Below are 18888 nucleotides of genomic sequence, written 5' to 3' on the forward strand. Positions count from 1 at the left end.
TGCAACCTAAACCATCTGTTCCTCTACCGCTGCCAGCATCGCCCCGCACTCCTCGTCGCAGCCATTCTGATGCCAGATCTAATCTGACTGGCATATGGAAAGGGTGAAACAGAGAGCGTGGTGATTCCATCAAGAAATCTGGTTTTAGAAACGAAAGCTTTTAGAAAGGCAAACCCTTCTTGGCAATTCTAGATCATTGCTCTGGGTTGTCCTTCGGCAGAATCAGCAGAAGAAAGGGTGTGTATGAAACTGAATGAGCTGTCGTGATGTAAACAACATCTTCCTATGAAAGCCAACAGTTTAATTCTTCTACAGTAACATTTAAACCTGCTTGGGTTGTTTTGCAAAAATGATCGACATACTAAATATTGCTTACATAATACTGGCTTTGGTATTTTGAGTCTTTTGTTTTGAACTCAAGCGTTACATAACGCAAAGCTTTTCTGCTCTGAAGTCAAACTTATCATGCATTTTTCATCTTTTGGTTTGCTTCTATTAAGTCCAACTAAAAGAGAAAACTAAAATAAATATTTGATATATATATTTATATTAATGATAATATATAAAATATACATTTTCACAGAATTTCGAGCTAAATCAACAGCTAACTTATTAGAAAACTGTGATAAATACTTCTACCCTGACATGTGATGTTTGGTCATACCATCCACCTCTGGAGGAATATTTTATATACCGGATTAAGTCCTTCCCATCTTCATATAACACCTGTGAAGCAGTGGCGGCTGGTGAAAAATATTCTCGGTGGGGCTGTGCCATACTTTTTTGTTTCCGTAACCATCGCAATAAAATTTAACACAAACTGCAGGACAGCAGTGCTCAGTGAAATAGTCAGTAATTATTTAATGCCAATATTAAAAAGTTGAGGCATTCGTACACAAAAACATAAACATCATGATGCACAAACACAAGCCTTTTATTTGCATTTAAACTGAACTTGTAAACAATTGACTATTTCTACATATAAGTAACATCTTTTGGAAAGGCTGTTGGTGCCATTGGTAGTAAATAGGCAACACAATATGCATGCTGTCAGAACAGAGTGGAAAGTGGACAATAACATTAAATTATTATAAAGTTTATAGGAATTCTTACACTGTATAAAGGATGTATAATATAGAAATGGATATCAAGTGGCTGAACTCAAACCTTTGACTGGAAGAATAGCATAAAGTATTTTATGATCAAACTAAATGTAACTAATTGTTAATGTGCTCCAGAACTGCAACAATTAATTGATACAAAACATATATACAGTAATATTAGCAAACACACTATTAACATTTTTTAGAGTACCATATATAACTGAATGATTTTTATGCTAAGGTCAACTATATACAAAGAAACGTGTGTGTGTGTGTGTGTGAAGCTACGGGAGAAGCCGTGCATATACTGCTTCCCTTTTTCGCTAGCCTGCTGTTTGATTGAGAGGTCAGGTTGATCTGGGCCCAGCTCTTTCACCCGAACTTTCTCCGACAAAGTTCTCCTCTCAAACGGATCTTGGAGGAGAGATTTCACCGAGTTAGGGTTGGGTCTTGGAGGAGTAACGTCCGCGCTCGCCATTGTCGTTTAGTAAAAATGGCGCCCCTAGAGCCCAGTCCTTATTTTATCAGGGCTTGGGGCGATAAAATGATCGCCCTTCTTGGATTCTATTTAAGAACGCTGATTGGCTAAATTTTATGTCACACATTCATATCTTAAATTAGCAATTGGCTTAACTGCTACATAGACCCGCCTCCTTGGGGCGCTTTCTCTATCGCCCCAGAGCTGATGAAGCGGTCAGACAGGCAGAGGAAAGGTTGCAAATATGATTTTGTATCATATTTTACATGTATTACTGGGTGCATTCCATATTTAAAACACACAAATATTGACATACTGATGTTTTTCTCATTATTATTACTATTTTTGTTTTAATTGTTTTAATTTTTTTTTTTTTTGTGGCTTAAGGGGGGCGGCGCCCTAGCGCCCTCTATTGGCCGGCCGCCACTGCTGTGAAGGGTACATTTTTAAAGCTTTATGTTGACACCCATCCAGTATTTAGCGACAATTCTATTTTTTTTTTTTCAATATTTTGAATATATTTCACATCAATAAGCTGAAGTATAGACCATGGCACAAGAACAACAAAATCTAAAGTTTGATCCCACGGGAATGCACATGCTGAAAAGAATGTATAGCTGGGATGCACTGAAAATCACTTTGTACAGAATGTGATCTTATAAAGAGGGATTGCACATTACATAACACACCGATTTGCAATTTGAAGAAAACACTGCTTCAAGACACAGATGAGGAGCGGAATATAAGAATATGACAAATGCCTTCAACCATTTCAAAACATGACACATCAAACCTCCCAGGAGAGGATATCATCACAATCCTGCATGAGTGTAACAGCCAATGGGTTTGCTCGTAGAGTGGGCGTGACGGGTGATCCGTCTGTAGGACGACATGAAGCAGCGCTGATGAGAAATGAAAGTAGGCCAGCGCCGTCTGCATGACAGTAGCCCCGGTGAAACCACAGCGAGCCACAAGGCCACCAGACCCCAAACAAAGGGTTACTGGCTCTCTATCCCCTCCTCCATTGCGTGTCTCTGATTGGTCAAATCCTACGGAACAAAAAAGCCCCACAACATCAACACAGTCAGAATGCATTAGAGAGATACACTGGGGAAAAATAAATGTCTTCTCATGGCCATTGAGTTTAATTGTCCTTTCCATGTTTTAGTTCCACCAATACATAAAGAATAATTCACTGGTGTTTTGGTTTTATGTTTTTGTTTTACTTATTTTTGCAACGGTCGCTTGCTCATCTTCACTTAAATCACACGAGAGGTTAATGAAATTTTGTGTCGCTTTTAAAAGCATCACGCTGTGAAGATATTATCGCCTCTTATTCTGTGACTCCGTACCTTTCTGAGAGTAGGTTATCTAACTTACTACTTACAAAAATAAAACCGACTCAAAAGAAAGTGTCTATTATACTATATGCATTATACTATATGGTATTTGTCTATTATTACAGTAATAGTTTACTATATTAAAGTCTGCTACAGAATTCTGTGTATACTTTTGTTTATTTTTTATATCTATATAAATATATAATATCAACATAAATAGTCAGCCGCGGCAATTAAGAGAAAATTATTTATTATTTATATTTGGGTATCATTATCATTTTTGTTTTACTTTGTGAACTACTAAGAATATTTCTCACAAATGTCAAATAAAAATATTGTTTCTATTTGCATTTAAATGAAAACCAGAGAAACGTGTGAAAATGCTCTGAATTCTGTTAAGACCTCAAATACTGCAACAAGTTCATATTCCCTTTTAAGGAATAAAACGGACAAATTTCTACATGTATTTTTAAAGGTCTAAAATATTTTTTTATGTGATAACCTGGATTTTTATCAACGTTTTTATGTGTCTTATCTTGATCGTTCACATTGCTGTTGTATGACTTTGTCACGGCTGCGGTTTGATTTTGTCTGAAACTGAGGAAGTACACAGAATGATGTTAATTGTTTGATGGGGGAAGACGTTTCGGAAGCACTGCTCTCAGAGATACTCGTGCGTTTCCTCAGAAGTGATGTTCAACATCAGTGGATTAAAGTAGTTATCTGGTTGAGATTACCCAAGCGTACACCGTAATAAGATTCTCTCGTGTGTTCATTCAGAATTCGATTGCTTAGACTCTCGTTCGCTTTCTCTACCATAATGGATCTCAGCTGCTGTAACACTGAGCCTTCACCTTTAAATTGCATTACGGTTAAAAACAATGGCGCGATTGAGAAAGCTGCCCTCTTCACCTGCGGTCATTAGACTCTGATGGCTTGTCTAGCGTATAAAGAGCCTCTCGGTGGAGAGAGTTACAGAGTGAAATCCATCCCTTCATTCGGTAATGACTTCACATAGTCTTTCCTGAAGGTATGACTATTATGGGCCTATATTTAGCATAATGCCTTCACAAGCCGTAACTCAACCAGCGAATAAAATCAAATCTCTCCTTGGGGATGCAGCGCTTCAATCGCTCATGTCCGAGGAGGACAACGTGTCTTTTTAGAGAACTTACAAGATGGGAAAAAGTGTTTTAGCATCTTCTGACTTTGACCTTTGGGCGAAAAGGATCACGTTGCTCTTGTAGGCAATTGCTTTGTCACCTTGTAATGCGTTCATTAAACCAAGCAATAAAATAATGTTTGGCGTAACGGAAAAGATGACACTACTGCTCCTGTCATGACACAGAAACTGATAATGAAGTGTAGGTTTCTATTAAAGATCATCACGTTTGGACTTGCCCGTCACATTTGCCTCAATTCAAGTCTGTATGATGTTACACCATTTTTTATTATAATTACAAACCAAATAGAAGATTTAAGATTTACTATATAGTAAGTGTTTCATGACAGGATATATCATGCCTATAAGAAAATCAAATATAAGAATATCGAAGCCCTAGATATCTATGAGAAATGGAAACTTTTGCTTAAGTCGCATCTGAATGTCGTATATTTCTCATAAGAAAAAGAGGCAGAAATCTCACAAATGTCTCCATCAGATTTGTAGAGTTGCAATCTTGAGTCAATATTATTGAAGATCTCTACCTGAAGGCAAATATTTCACATCAAATTTACCCACATCCAGATTGATTTTACCTCTAAAATCTACATTCATTTTACACCTACACTCTTAAAAATAAAGGTGCTTGAAAGGTTCTTCACAGCGATGCCCTGGAAGAACCATTTTTGGTTCCCCAGAGAACCATTCAGTCAACGGTTCTTTAAAGAACCGTCCCTTTTTACCTTTTCATAATCTGAAGAACCTTTTTCACCACAAAGAGATTTTTGTGAATCAGAAAGGTTACGGATGTGAAAGGTTCTTTATGGAACCATTTAGACAAAAAGCATTCTTCTGTGGCTTCGAGGAAGCTTTTGAAGGACCTTTATTTTTAAGAGTGTACATCCTCTTGATGTATTTTAACAATTGTGTCCCCTGGCAGTGACAAAACTCGTCTCGAGTGATGCTTTTTGTCACAAATAGGAAACAGCGACAACGTGTTAATAATTCAGTTGTATAAAAATGGAGCAATTGAATGAAATATTTATGGGCACTCTTGATTCACCTGTCATTGGTAGGTGTGGCACAAAGTTTATTTTGGACCCTGAGGGTGTAGGACAACAAGCTTTCCTCCAGAACGTCCTGAGTGAAATGCATACTTGTGTATTGATGTCTCGTTGCGCCACGATGTTTTAATTATTGATGGTGGAAATATCAATCTAATGAAATTTCCATCATCTTGAAAGAGGAACTATGTTTATATCAGGAGCCTTTTCAGTGCACGAGACTGCTGCTAAATCCAAAATACACTGCAATTAGTTTCTATGTGTTCTCAGTTTCAAAGTGAGAGTCATTGACGGTTCAATTTCACACGGACACGGTCTCGGAGCAGTGACCATTTCAAAGCGTGACGGATAGACTGGTCCCAGTACAGCGGATGTTTTAAACTGGGAGAAATTGGGGTCTCTTAGGTTGATCTTAGTGTTGATGTTATTCTACAGAGCAAATTCAGTTACGGTTTGATATCTCAGTTAGTAGAAGATTGATACCGTATATAGACCAGTTGGAGAATATCTGAATTGGAATGGCTGATAACAGAAGTGTCCCATACTGCAATTGCAAATCTGCTTATAACCTTTTCAAAAGTGTAGGTTTATAAGAAAATATTGAATAGATTGAATAAGTGTTTTGTGAACAGCACTTTGACAGCTGAGTGTAGTGTGCGAGTGAAGCCGAGGAGTTCCTGACTGACGTGTTCGATGCTGAAGGGGGAACACAAAGTGTGTAGTGAGCTGGAAAAACAGCGAGTCAGTGAGGGTAAAGACGTCTGTCATGCGGTACAGTATAGAGTCAAGAGTCCCGGCTGGTAAATACCGTAGCCGGCGTCTCTTAATTCTCGAAAGAAACAATCTAAAGATTAAAGGTTAACTCTTGTCACCTGATGTCTGTAACATGAAGCAGGTTACAGAAACATTGACACTATAAACAATTCCACCAACACATGAGTGTCACCGGCTAACCACTGTAATATCAGATATTTACATTTACATTTAGTCATTCAGCAGACGCTTTTATCCAAAGCGTCTTACAAAGAGTTCAGGGAAAAATAAGCGATATGTCACAGAAGAGCAATAGTACGATAGGGGCTAATACAAACATCTTTACTATCTAAGAAACAACTTGAAACACACAGACATGACCAAAGTGATGGAATATGGACATCTTCAGTCCAATAGGCTACATGCACACAGGACGATGATGTGCTTCCGCCCCCATAGCACTACGTTTTCAATAAAAGATTGAAATTTTGGCAAGAGACAGTGAGCATTGTTGTGTGATCCTGCCTCAAGTGCAAAAGTTAACTTTGCTTATTTACATATTTGTTGATGTACCTTGCAACGGATAGCATGAAGTGCTTCACCTTTGGTGTTTCAAAAAGAATTTAAAATGTGTAGGTTTATAAGAAAATATTGTTGGTTGACGTATGGTGAAAATAAAGGTGCTTAAAGGGATAGTTTGGAAGAAAGTCGGTAACCGAAATGATCTCATCCCCCTTTTACTGCCATAGTAGGGAAAGTAAATACTATTGGAGCCAATGGGGGATGAGATCTGTTTGGTTACTAACATTCTTCCAATTATATTTATTTGTTTTTAGCAGATCATTTTTACAGGTTTGGATCAACCTGAGGGTTAGTAAATGATGACAGAATTTTAATTTTTGGGTGAACTATCCCTTTAAAAAGTTCTTCACAGCGATGCCCAAAAAGAACAATTTTTGGTTCCACAGAGTATCATTTAGTCAAAGGTTCTATAAGGAACCATATTTTTTATAATCCAAAGAACCTTTTTCAAAGACAAATGTTTGTGGAACCCTTTTGACAAAAAACATTCTTCTATGGCATCGTGAAGCACCTTTTTAAGAGTGTATATTATTAAAGATAGTGAAAAAAAGTATTTAAAATTTTAAATGCAAAGGAGTATAAACTGAAAGAACAATTTAAGGAGGATTAGCAAAAAATAACAACACACAAGGCATTTTTTTGTATATTAGAATATAACAAATATTATTATTATTATTATTTTAAAGTTTGGCAGCTGTATTTGACATCATATGTTGATGGTTTTCTTGAACCTATAGAAGCGTTAAAAGCAAAACCTGTGCGACTATTCCTTCTGGACGTGTATATGTACATGTCAGCACGCTGACATGCCAAGCTTTGTTACAGGTGACTTTCAGCGTGATACAGGATGTCAAGAGACCTCTTCTTTGAACTAGCATTTGTCCATCTGCCTCTGTTCTCAAAGCCCAAAAACAAACACGAATTCAAGCCAGAAACTGTAACTACTGTTGCCCACATCACAACAAGAGGCTTTAATGCTGTACTTTACCCAGAAAACCACCACAATCACAATCAAACTCGCCATCAACATCTCACTTGTACATCACAAAAACAGCACATAATATCTGAATAATCTATTTTCTGTTGTCCTATAAAACCCATTTAAGAGATTACAGAACTATAATACATTTACGCAATTGGAAGACGCTTCCAGTGACGTTTGATAACATGAGACTAGTCCATCTCTCTTGGGTGTGGCTGTCTTTCTTGACGTCTTTCTCTTAACGCAACCTCCATCAGGACACTAGATCTTCTCCATCATTACGTCTACGGGATCTTTTATCAGTGTAATATCGTCTGCCGTGTCTTTTATCCTGATGAGATACCAGAAACCAATTACACACGGTTGACTGTCAAGTTAATGACACCAAACATACACGAGATGCACTTCACTGACACTTACTGTATAATTATCTTTAATACTTTCTGATGAGCCACGTGAAGCATCCATACATCTGCTCGATATCAACGGCAAGAATTACATTTATTCTGCGCACGAGGACATTCAATTCAATTGAATTATTAGTTACATGATTATTAGTCAATTTACAGGTCTTCTGCCAGGTCATCCTCCCCACCTTCCCTCCTGTTATTCTTTATGAAATCAAAAGTTTTAGTTTGAAGGTTTAGTTCATTACAGAAATCAGTATTATTAAATACAGTATTACATGTAAAGATCAACAACTCGTTTGAGTCTTTTTATTTCAACCCTGATCATTTTCTTAACATTATGTAAATAATCAAGTTTGGTAACATTAGTAACTAACAATGAACGATGCTTTAAAACTGTTTATTTATTAAATTACAAATTCTATAAACATTCAACAAACATGAACAAAGATTGTGTTGTAAAATATGTTGCTCATTGTTGGTGTTGTGTGGTTAATGAATATGATGTTATTGTTAAGTGCTACCATAAGTTTAAAGGTTCCAGGTCCTGTAGAACAGGATTGACCTGTGTAAAGTGGTACTGTTGTAACAGTACATGATGTAAAGCGGCAATATGAGAAACCCGACTGAAACTGGGCCAACAAAACGCCAAACAGACCGGTAGGATCCATGTCTGTCCATTATTTATCACAGAAAGTGCCACCGTGCTATCATTAGTGACTGGAAGCATTGTGAAACATAAATTATATGAATGGAAGGGTTAGGAAATGGAATCAGTGTTGTTTGGTAGAAAAATCTTCTTTTGTGATGTGCAGAAGACAGTCAATCAACATACTGGATGAATAAATGATATAAGAATTTTCTATTTTGTGAACTATCCTTATAAAGGTCTTGTCTTTAAGGTAAAATGCGTTTCGGTTTATAATTTTGATTTATAAAAAATGATTTATAAACCAACACCGCGAGTGTTGATGTTAACAAACCTCTCCTGTTTCCCACCATGCGGTAAGCAGACAGATCTGATGATTCTCACCGCAGAACGTGTCTGTTCGTGTCAGTCTGGCTTTGAAAAGCTCTCACACACGTTCAGTTCTCTCTCTCTGTCTCGGAAGCGGCTGTCTCCATTGTTCATTAGCAGTATGCTGGCTGTCTGACTAAATTTAACCGGCTCGTGCTGGAGCACATTAGCAGCGGCAGACTTCAACTGGAATTCTCAGAGCCAGCGAAACCTCGAAGAACTGTGAAGCTGTCTCGGAATTCAATCCACATCCATGTTGGTTGACGTTTCCAGTTGTCAAGCTGTCTATATTTGGCCTCTATCTGAGAAAGATATCACCCAAGTCTCGTTTCTTTACATAACATTTTTTACCCCGTTCTTACATCTGGGATGTGGAGGAAGATCTGTCTTTCTGCAATGAGATTGTAGAGCATCGGTTCACAAATGTAATCCAAACACTTATAGTATATATGTACATGTACATTTACAGAGTTTCATCCAAATAAACCACAAAAGTCTTAAAGCGTCCGATTAGATAATAGTGGTACATAAATGCTTTGTATGGAATTATTCCACTTTCAATTTTTCTAAGATATTTTTTTGATATTTTAGTTTTTTCAATAGTATACTGTAAGTGCTTGGATGTTTGAGTCTCCTTGTCTGTGGCTCCTCGTCTGCGGCTCCTCGTCTGCGGCTCCTCGTCTGCGGCTCCTCGTCTGCGGCTCCTCGTCTGCGGCTCCTCGTCTGCGGATCCTCGTCTGCGGATCCTCGTCTGCGGATCCTCGTCTGCGGATCCTCGTCTGCGGATCCTCGTCTGCGGATCCTCGTCTGCGGCTCCTCGTCTGCGGCTCCTCGTGTGAGTCTCCACGTCTGCGGCTCCTCGTCTGCGGCTCCTCGTCTGCGGCTCCTCGTGTGAGTCTCCTCGTCTGCGGCTCCTCGTCTGCGGATCCTCGTCTGCGACTCCTCGTGTGCGGCTCCTCGTCTGCGGCTCCTCGTCTGCGGATCCTCGTCTGCGGCTCCTCGTCTGCGGCTCCTCGTCTGCGGATCCTCGTGTGCGGCTCCTCGTCTGCGGCTCCTCGTCTGCGGATCCTCGTCTGCGGCTCCTCGTCTGCGGCTCCTCGTCTGCGGCTCCTCGTCTGCGGATCCTCGTCTGCGGCTCCTCGTCTGCGGCTCCTCGTCTGCGGCTCCTCGTCTGCGGCTCCTCGTCTGTGGCTCCTCGTGTGAGTCTCCTCGTCTGCGGCTCCTCGTCTGCGGATCCTCGTCTGCGGATCCTCGTCTGCGGATCCTCGTCTGCGGATCCTCGTCTGCGGATCCTCGTCTGCGGATCCTCGTCTGCGGCTCCTTGTCTGCGGATCCTCGTCTGCGGCTCCTCGTGTGAGTCTCCACGTCTGTGGCTCCTCGTCTGTGGCTCCTCGTCCTAATCTCCTCGTCCGAGTCTCCTCGTCTGTGGCTCCTGTCCTAATCTCCTCGTCTGAGTCTCCTCGTCTGTGGCTCCTCGTCTGTGGCTCCTTGTCCTAATCTCCTCGTCCGAGTCTCCTCGTCTGTGGCTCCTCGTCTGTGGCTCCTCGTCCGAGTCTCCTCGTCTGTGGCTCCTCGTCTGTGGCTCCTCGTCCTAATCTCCTCGTCCGAGTCTCCCCGTCCGAGTCTCCCCGTCTGTGTCTCCTCGTCTGTGGCTCCTCGTCCTAATCTCCTCGTCCGAGTCTCCTCGTCTGTGGCTCCTCGTCTATGGCTCCTCGTCCGTGGCTCCTCGTCTGTGGCTCCTCGTCTGTGGTCCTGGACACATACATTCTCATGGTCAGGTCATGACATTTTTTATCTTCAGAAGATTTTCAAAGCCACTTTCAGTCCAGATGCCCTTTTGATCATATTGAGCAGATACATTAAACAGCATTACCCAAAAACACTACACACCCCATTTAATCCATTTTCTCATGGGTTTTGTGTTAATAATATTAATGATGCCTGTCTGCAAGACGTTGCTGTAGTGTTCAAGATGCATGAAATGCTTAGTCCTCAATATTCATGTCCCTCTCCCTCCGTAATCCACTGTGTGTGACCTACAGTATCTGACCTTTAGTGCTGTCAGCATTTAAAAGTGATAGATTAGCTTCCTGCTGGGTGTGGCTGTGGACATGAGAGGTATCAGAGGTACATTATCAACCAAAACCCTACTTTTACAGAGCAGTTTAAAGGCCAAATACAATACGATCATTTTGGCTTTTTCTTAAGAAAATTTTTTAAAGACCCCCTGAAGTGCTTTAAAATGTGCAAATGTTGATGCATTCACGTATTTTGTAATGAGTTAGCAAAAGGAGCAAGAAGGAGATCGTAATGAAATGAAAGCAAGGAGGAGATTGTAATGAAATGAAAGCAAGGAGGAGATCGTAATGAAATGAAAGCAAGGAGGAGATTGTAATGAGCCAAAAGCGTTTAGTTTAACCTAGAGAAGCTGAAGTACAGAATAAAAATAAAACAAATCGCTAAAACCATTTGTTTATATTTATATTTCAAATTAATGAATAAATAAATAAATTTGATTTCATTGGGGTTTGCAGTAAGGAATATTGGACAGACAGTCAATGGCAGACAGTAATGGACAAAATTAGTTAATTTGCATAGAATGTACATAAAAATGTACATTTTTTTTTTTTCTAGATAAGACCTTTATCCATCGTCTGGTATCGTTTAAAGCCCTTTGAAGCTGCACAGAAACAATAATTTTGACCTTCAACTATTTGGAGTCCATTGAAGTCCACTATATGGAGAATAATCCTGGAATGTTTTCATCAAAAACCTTAACTTCTTTTCAACTAAAACAAAAATACATCAACATCTCCAATGACAAGAGGGTTGAGTAAATTATCATGAAAATGTATGTTGAAAGTGAACAATTCCTTAAATGCGGGAGGCACTGTTGAAACTGTCTGTCTAGCGCGTGTTTACATAGAGAAATGGTGGGAAAGTAGCACCGCCGGATGGCAAATCACGTTGTCTATGAATGGCCCTGCTGGTCACTGTAGCTCACAGCACCCACATACTTTGTGCAGTTATTAGCGTGTTCTGTACAGTACTGAAAACAGGCCACACCGCAACAAAATTTACTTGCACAAATGCACCAAACAAATATATTTTATGGTCGCACAGATTCAATTTAGGGAGCATATGCGACAAAATGGTTGCAATTTCGAGCCCAGCACTCCATCATGCCAATTGCGTGAGGATATTGTGTTCTTCTGTAACCAATCGGATCTTCTCACACCCCTAGTATTTAAGAAAAGTTCAAAAATATGTTTTCACAGTTTAAATGTGTCTTGTTATGCTTTCAGCCTTAATTTAGTTAAGAAATCTGCCAACACATAGGACTGCAATGGCCACAATACATCTAGAGCTGCTGATTAATTCTTATTAACGTTTACGCGGCGCCGGCTATATTCAATTTTTTTGTATTTACAAAAACCATCAGGACTGACAAAACACAAGCATATTTGTCCTGATCAGACACCCAAACATTTTTAATAATCCTCTCCAGCAGCTGATATCTGGAGTATCTTTTTGTATCCTTTCATCTCTAAAGGGGCTTTGGCCGTGGACTCAATGAGAGAGAGAGATAAGGATGGATTGGTCTAAAAAAAAGAACACTGATGTCCGAGTGGACAAATTCATTGTGCTGTAGAGCTCCACTCTCTGTCATGCAGCACGCAGGCACGTGTCTGTGGAATAAGAGCAGGCAAACGGGGCTGAGTCTGCAGAGAGCAGCACGGGCTCCGACCTTTGACCTCTGGGTCGGATTCACCACATTTAACCACAGTCACATCCTCTGGCGTACATCCAGCTCGGGCTTTACACTCTCTTTCCAGGGGTGGTTTTCAGGAAAGAGTATTTCTGCAATTTGCCGTCTGTTCCGCAGATGTATGTTGTCATCAAGTATTCAGGGCTTATTAAATAAATGATGTTTGTATTTGAATAAAGAGCCGTGACTAAGCTGTTCTGATGAGTTGATGTGAGGTGTGCTATTGTGTATGAAACATGATGTGTGTTGTCAGTGGATGGTTGTTTAATATCCCCCGGGTTTAATGCTTATCTGTCATAAATGAATTGCGGTCTGCAAAACACAAAAAGTGACTGATACAATTTATGAAACATTTTACCGGTGTAATGTAAGAGCAGATATCAACCGGTTAAATGAATCTATTCATTTAATAATGAAGATTTGATCATTTACTAGCCTTCATGTCATTACGAACGCATTTCACTTTCTTGCCTGAAATACAAAGATTTCTCAGTTACCAAAACACCATGAATTTACTTTATCCGTACGTAAGTAGGGCAGTGTGATATACTGTGCCTGAAATATCTTATACTAATTATTATAATTATTGTTAAATTATAAATGAATACAAGTTATATAATTATTAAGTAATATATCAATATCTTTGCAAAATTTGGAATGTAGTATATCTTGATATTTTTGCTTTTGCTATAGAATAAAAAAGGTGATTTTAGCATTTGGAATGACCACCTTCAAATTTTCTTCTTAATGCGATGAGAATGGTTGTGTGTGCTTCCACCTTTTGTTGCCATTGTCTTCCTGCACACCTTGTAAATGAAGGTATTTTGTTTAGTATTTGTTTTCTATAAACACCATCCCCATATTACAGATGATGCTTGCTGCCAGCGTTTTTGAGAAAGACAGGTTATGTTTTGCACTACTAGTGAGATGTAAAGAGCGAGTTGCCTGTTAGTGTCATAAATTTAAACAGTATTGGATATTCATGATATTCTGTCATTTTATATCTTCAGCACAAGTATTTCAATGATGTGTAACATGACCTAAACGTCCATATTACTGTATTCTACATTTTCTGAAACCGCATGACGGCTTTGGGTTAGAAACCAAATAAAGAGTAGAATTGCTTCACGATGCCATAGAGACGGTTCTTCCAGGAACTTTTGACTTAACGGTTCATGGCATCACTGTGAAGAACCTTTAAAACACTTTCAGTTTTAAGAGTGTGCTTTTGGTGATAAGTGGAGTCTAGAAGTGACCGTGATCTTTATCTCAATTGAAGCATCATTCATTTGGCAGTCTGAAATCCTCAGTGATGTCTGTATTTCCATTTACGGCTCTTAATCTGGGCTTCGGGCCGTATGTCTTCATCAACACGCTATAGAGGAAATCCACACAACAGAGGGGGTTGTTAACAAGATGATACTTCTAAATTCATTTTTCACTGTTTTCATCCACAGGTTCAGAATTCCTCTGCAACACTCACATCATCCCCGTGAAGAATGAAGAAGGCGTCGTCATGATGTTCATCCTGAACTTCGATTGTGTTCTCGACGAGGACAGCAATGACTCTACGGAAAGACTGAACCTTACGCCGCCTGCCAAATCTGACATCAGTGAGTCTGAACGGTTATTTCTTGTTTCTAGAAAGTGCGTGTAGGAAACATCTGCTGGCTGTTGATTCCCATCAAATCATCTTTGGCACTGTTAAACATGTTTTTGCTGCCTTTTAAGCAGAATCAAATTGGTTTTAAAAGTCATTTCAAATGATTATTTTACATTTGTGTCCAATGTTGAGATGCTATAAGTTAAAACAATGACTTGCGAAATGTTAAATAGTTACTGTGATTATACAGATCAATTTCGAGGAAGGTTTTGTTGGTGTCGCATATTGGCCTCTGTGTTGAGCCTCACAATATTGTATTGGTGATAGTTTTTATTGTGTTTATTTAATATGTTTCCAAGCCCTGTCTGATATTTATTTCGGTTTTATTTCTTTAGTGCTTTTCACAATTTGTGCACTTTGCGCAAAAAAGCCATTTTAGAACACACAGTAGATAAAAATACCAATTATTGTCAATTATGATTGAAAACAGTATAAAATTGCACATTTTTGATAGATACCATGTTAAAAAGAATTGCCGATAAAAAAGATGCTGTTCTAAGCTCTTTATTACATTTTGCCATTTAGCAGACGCTTTTATCCAAAGTGGCTTACAAAGATTTCGGGGAGCAATAAGCGATATGTCAAACAAAGAGGGATTGTACAATAGGTGCTAATACAAACTTACTAGTTTCAACAAAAGCTAGACCACTACCTGTGTGAATATTGTTTTAACCACAGAGATTGCTTCAAACATCTGTGCCATCAAACATTATTCAGGTGACTAGGAACATGTCAACCATAGCAATAGCAAAACCGCAAGTGTTTTCAATTTTGTTTGCGTATATGCATCAGACGTTCAGCCAACCGGTCCTTGGGCACGGCGTCTGAGACTGTGCTGAGCTAAACCAGCCGTTCTAATCCTGCTACCTGGCAGTGTTGAGAACAGGAAGAACTTTCTCTGGCCCGCGTGCGGATCATCCGAGCGCAGTGGGGCGTTCATCATCACTGAATGTAAATGAGACAGGAGGTTCACGCCGGGACTGCTCTGAAACAGTTGGGATGTTGGCATCTTCTGCTCTCTGCGGGTTTATAATTGGCCTCTTATCAATAAAGGATTTAACATGCTTATCAGCGCGTGCAGATTTAGCTGCCGGCATGGAGAACGAGATTAAATCCAATATGGTATTCTTTCTGTTCTCTCAAATGATAGCATGCTGTCCTACAGGATTCCACACTGAGCGTATTCTGTCCAAGAAACCCTCAGTAGTACAAGAAGAAACTCAGAAGACTATTTGATTGACATGTTAAGTAACCAAAGACTTGCTTTCGAGTAGAAATGCCTAAACATTCTTAAATCAGTATTCATTCGCTTGAAAAAGAAAAATTACTTTCACGTTTTGCTTATAAGAACGGGGTAGGAAAAATTATCTTGTTTTGTTATAATCTTTTTTTATCCTGTTGGCAAATATGTATTTAGTTCGTTCCTGTAAGCAAAAGGAGACTTGATTTTGATGCATTTTTAAGAAACCAAGACTCAAAGAAGTCTTATCAAACGATGTTTGATAATTTGCTTGTCAAACGTAAAAACTTTAGTATTTTTCGTCTTGTTTTAGAGTCGAAATATTAAGTACGAAATCATTTTTGCAGTGTTGGATCAGCATGCTTTTTTTCTGTAAAGCATAGCAGATGGAAGAAGGTTTTTTCTGAAATGTATGATAGACCAAAAAAAGAGCAGCTGAAAGGAAAAGTCAATTTTGTTGCGACTCATTTTTAAAATAGATTATTCCATGGATCTAAACAAACTAAACAAATGTACTGTCCTGCCACTCTAACAAAACTCTAAATATCTTCCTAAGACGTTCAACAATTAAAAACCTAAAAGTGATTTGTTTTTACTCGCATGCACTCAATTTACCCGGTGCTCACAAGTTGTATCGCTTTAAACGTAATGTTTTGTCTTTAAAGTGCTGTGGATGGTCTTTATCATCACGATAACGTCTATCTGCGGCCAGTTTTCTCTACTCCATCTGATTGTGAATCACGCCGCGGGCCGGACAATCATTGTGATGATAACGCATGTTTGCATGTCCGCGGGCTTGGTGCAGTCGTGTACGGCTCTGCGCAGCTGCTCATGCCCCAGGACTTTCATTTCAGCACGGCGCCGCTCTAGGTGAAGGTTATTTTTAGCGGGAATGTCGCTGAATGTTTGATGTCTCTGGGCATCATGGAGAGTAAACTTCAACAAGCACTCTGTACTAAACTCTACATTTTAGGTAATACAATATCACCTGAACCCAAATTCGGTACCGGTATCGGTGCTCCAGCAATGTGTTTGTGAGTCAGGCTTAGTGTGTTCGTAAGCATGTGTGTCTGAAAGAGGTTTTCATCATGTCTGGAGGACCCAGATCTGATTAAAGACACCTTTTAAAACCCGATGGTGATAAGGTGTCGTATCAGCCGCAAACTTTATTTACGAATAAAAAAACATTATTGCTTTGTTATTCCGTACTAACCGTACAGACATGAACAGCAGCCAGCCACATTTTGTTTTGTTTTTTTGTTCTGTTGGATGGCATTAAATGTAATAAATAGTAAGTCATAGGAAATCACAGTCATGGCTGACAAAATTAAAGCACAGGAATCATGGGATGTAATCCCCAGGTTCTAGCGTATACTGAAACAGAAACTCTATCAGTGTGAATGCGACCAAATCTATTACGCTTCATTATGATAAGTCAACACCAAAGTCATTTACATGCTAATGTACATTCAAATCCTATAAACCTAACAGCATGACCTTCAAAATCGGCTGAGAAAAGAAGAAGCTTCCAGTGCACAGACACGTTGAAAAGCGACAAGACTCAGATACCGGTACAAAAAAGAATATAAGTAAAAATGTATATTGTTGATTTCTGAAACCTCGTATGTCCACACTTTTCTTAAAGCATGTTTGTATAATGCATTATAAAATTAGTTTTAAAGCCTTTTAATTATTTCCTTTATAATACATTATACATACATGCTTAAAGGAAAGTACTACCCACATTTCCTCGCCACCGTTTGCATACTGTTTAGCACTGTTTGCCTGGGCGGGGGGGCTGCTAGAATTTTATAGTTTTATTTAATTAACACTGCATATATGTTTTGATTTGCATAAACATAAAACATGTTTTCTTGTACAGCTGCTTTGTAACAATGAAAATTTTACTTCTATTGTTGACATAAACCAATGCCGGGGGGCAAAATTCTTGAAAATATCTTTGTGTTCTGCAGAAGAAAGAAAGTCTTACAGGCAATGGAATGACCGTGTCAAAGACAGACAGACAGACAGACAGACAGACAGACAGAGAGAGAGAGAAACAGACAGACAGACAGACAGACAGACAGACAGAGAGACAGACAGACAGAGAGAGAGAGAGAGACAGAGAGAGAAAGAGACAGAGAGAGCGAGCGAGCGTGAGAGAGAGAGAGAGAGAGAGAGAGAGAGAGAGACAGAGAGAGAGAGAGAGAGAGAGAAAGAGACAGAGAGAGCGAGCGAGCGTGAGAGAGAGAGAGAGAGAGAGAGAGAGAGAGAGAGAGAGAGAGAGACACAGAGAGAGAGAGAAAGAGACAGAGAGAGACACAGAGAGAGAGAGAGACACACACACAGAGAGAGAGACACAGAGAGAGAGAGAAAGAGAGAGAGAGAGAGACACACAGAGAGAGAGAGACACAGAGAGAGAGAGAAAGAGAGAGACAGAGCGAGCGAGAGCTCATGATTGAGTATAATGTGCTGACAGTCACAGGAAGGACAGGACAAGAGTCTGTGATGGTTTAATATCTCATTATGTTTAATTAACCTCTAGACTCTGACTGACTTTCTCGTCGTCAACATCGCTCAGAATCACAAAGCCTCGTGTCTCACACCTCTGCGCAGTGTAAATGATGTTTATAGCCTTTGGTTTTACCTCTTACTTGTGTCAGGATCTTTTCTCTGTGAGACAGCGCTCCAAAATACAGTTCAAGATGCAAAACAATAAAGGAACAAAGATGTGTCCACACCTGCCTGCCCCCCCTGGGGCACTTTATCGTGTTTATCTGTCAGGAGCGCATCAACACGCGTGACAGGAGGACTGCAGGCGGCGGTGACAGAAGGCGAAGGGTTCGATGAGTGAGCCAGTCCTCGTATTCCCGGCCGCTGGCTCTCGGTCAGCTCTGCCTTTGTGATTGACCACCCGAACCTGTCCCCCCCCAAGTAGAGTTTACGTTCACGCGCTTGGCATCTGCGCTTACAGTGGCCGTTTCTCATCAGCAGTCGGCAGGTTAATGCCTCAGTTATGACTGAGTGCACCTGCCTTTGTTTTACAGATGCACCTGTTTTAAATCCCCAATGTGTGCTGACATTTGCAAAAAAGCTAAACGTTCTGACTCCTCCTTAGATTGCAACGCAACCAAACACAGGAGCCATGTGCATCCGGTGTCAGCATCATTCAATGCATGCACATTCTGACCATACGGGCACGCATGCGTCGAGGGATGCTGACACCGGATGTGTTTTTGGTTGTCATGTGGCTCTCGGGAACGCACGTTGGAAACTTACACTCAAATCAGGAAGTTTCTACAAAAAGTGTCCTCGTCGCATTATGTT

General features: G+C 39.9%; 1 protein-coding gene across 1 annotated transcript in view; it reads left to right on the forward strand.

Moving 5' to 3' along the window:
- LOC306898821 (potassium voltage-gated channel subfamily H member 7) overlaps positions 1-18888 on the forward strand; it is a 52587-nt gene that overhangs the window by 10177 nt on the left and 23522 nt on the right. The window contains exon 3 of the mRNA XM_079464640.1: positions 14116-14271. Coding sequence (XP_079320766.1) covers positions 14116-14271 — 156 coding nt within the window. The remainder of the gene's footprint in view (positions 1-14115; positions 14272-18888) is intronic.

Source organism: Barbatula barbatula (assembly GCF_947034865.1).
Source record: "Barbatula barbatula genome assembly, chromosome: 9".
Taxonomy (NCBI): Eukaryota; Metazoa; Chordata; class Actinopteri; order Cypriniformes; family Nemacheilidae; genus Barbatula; species Barbatula barbatula.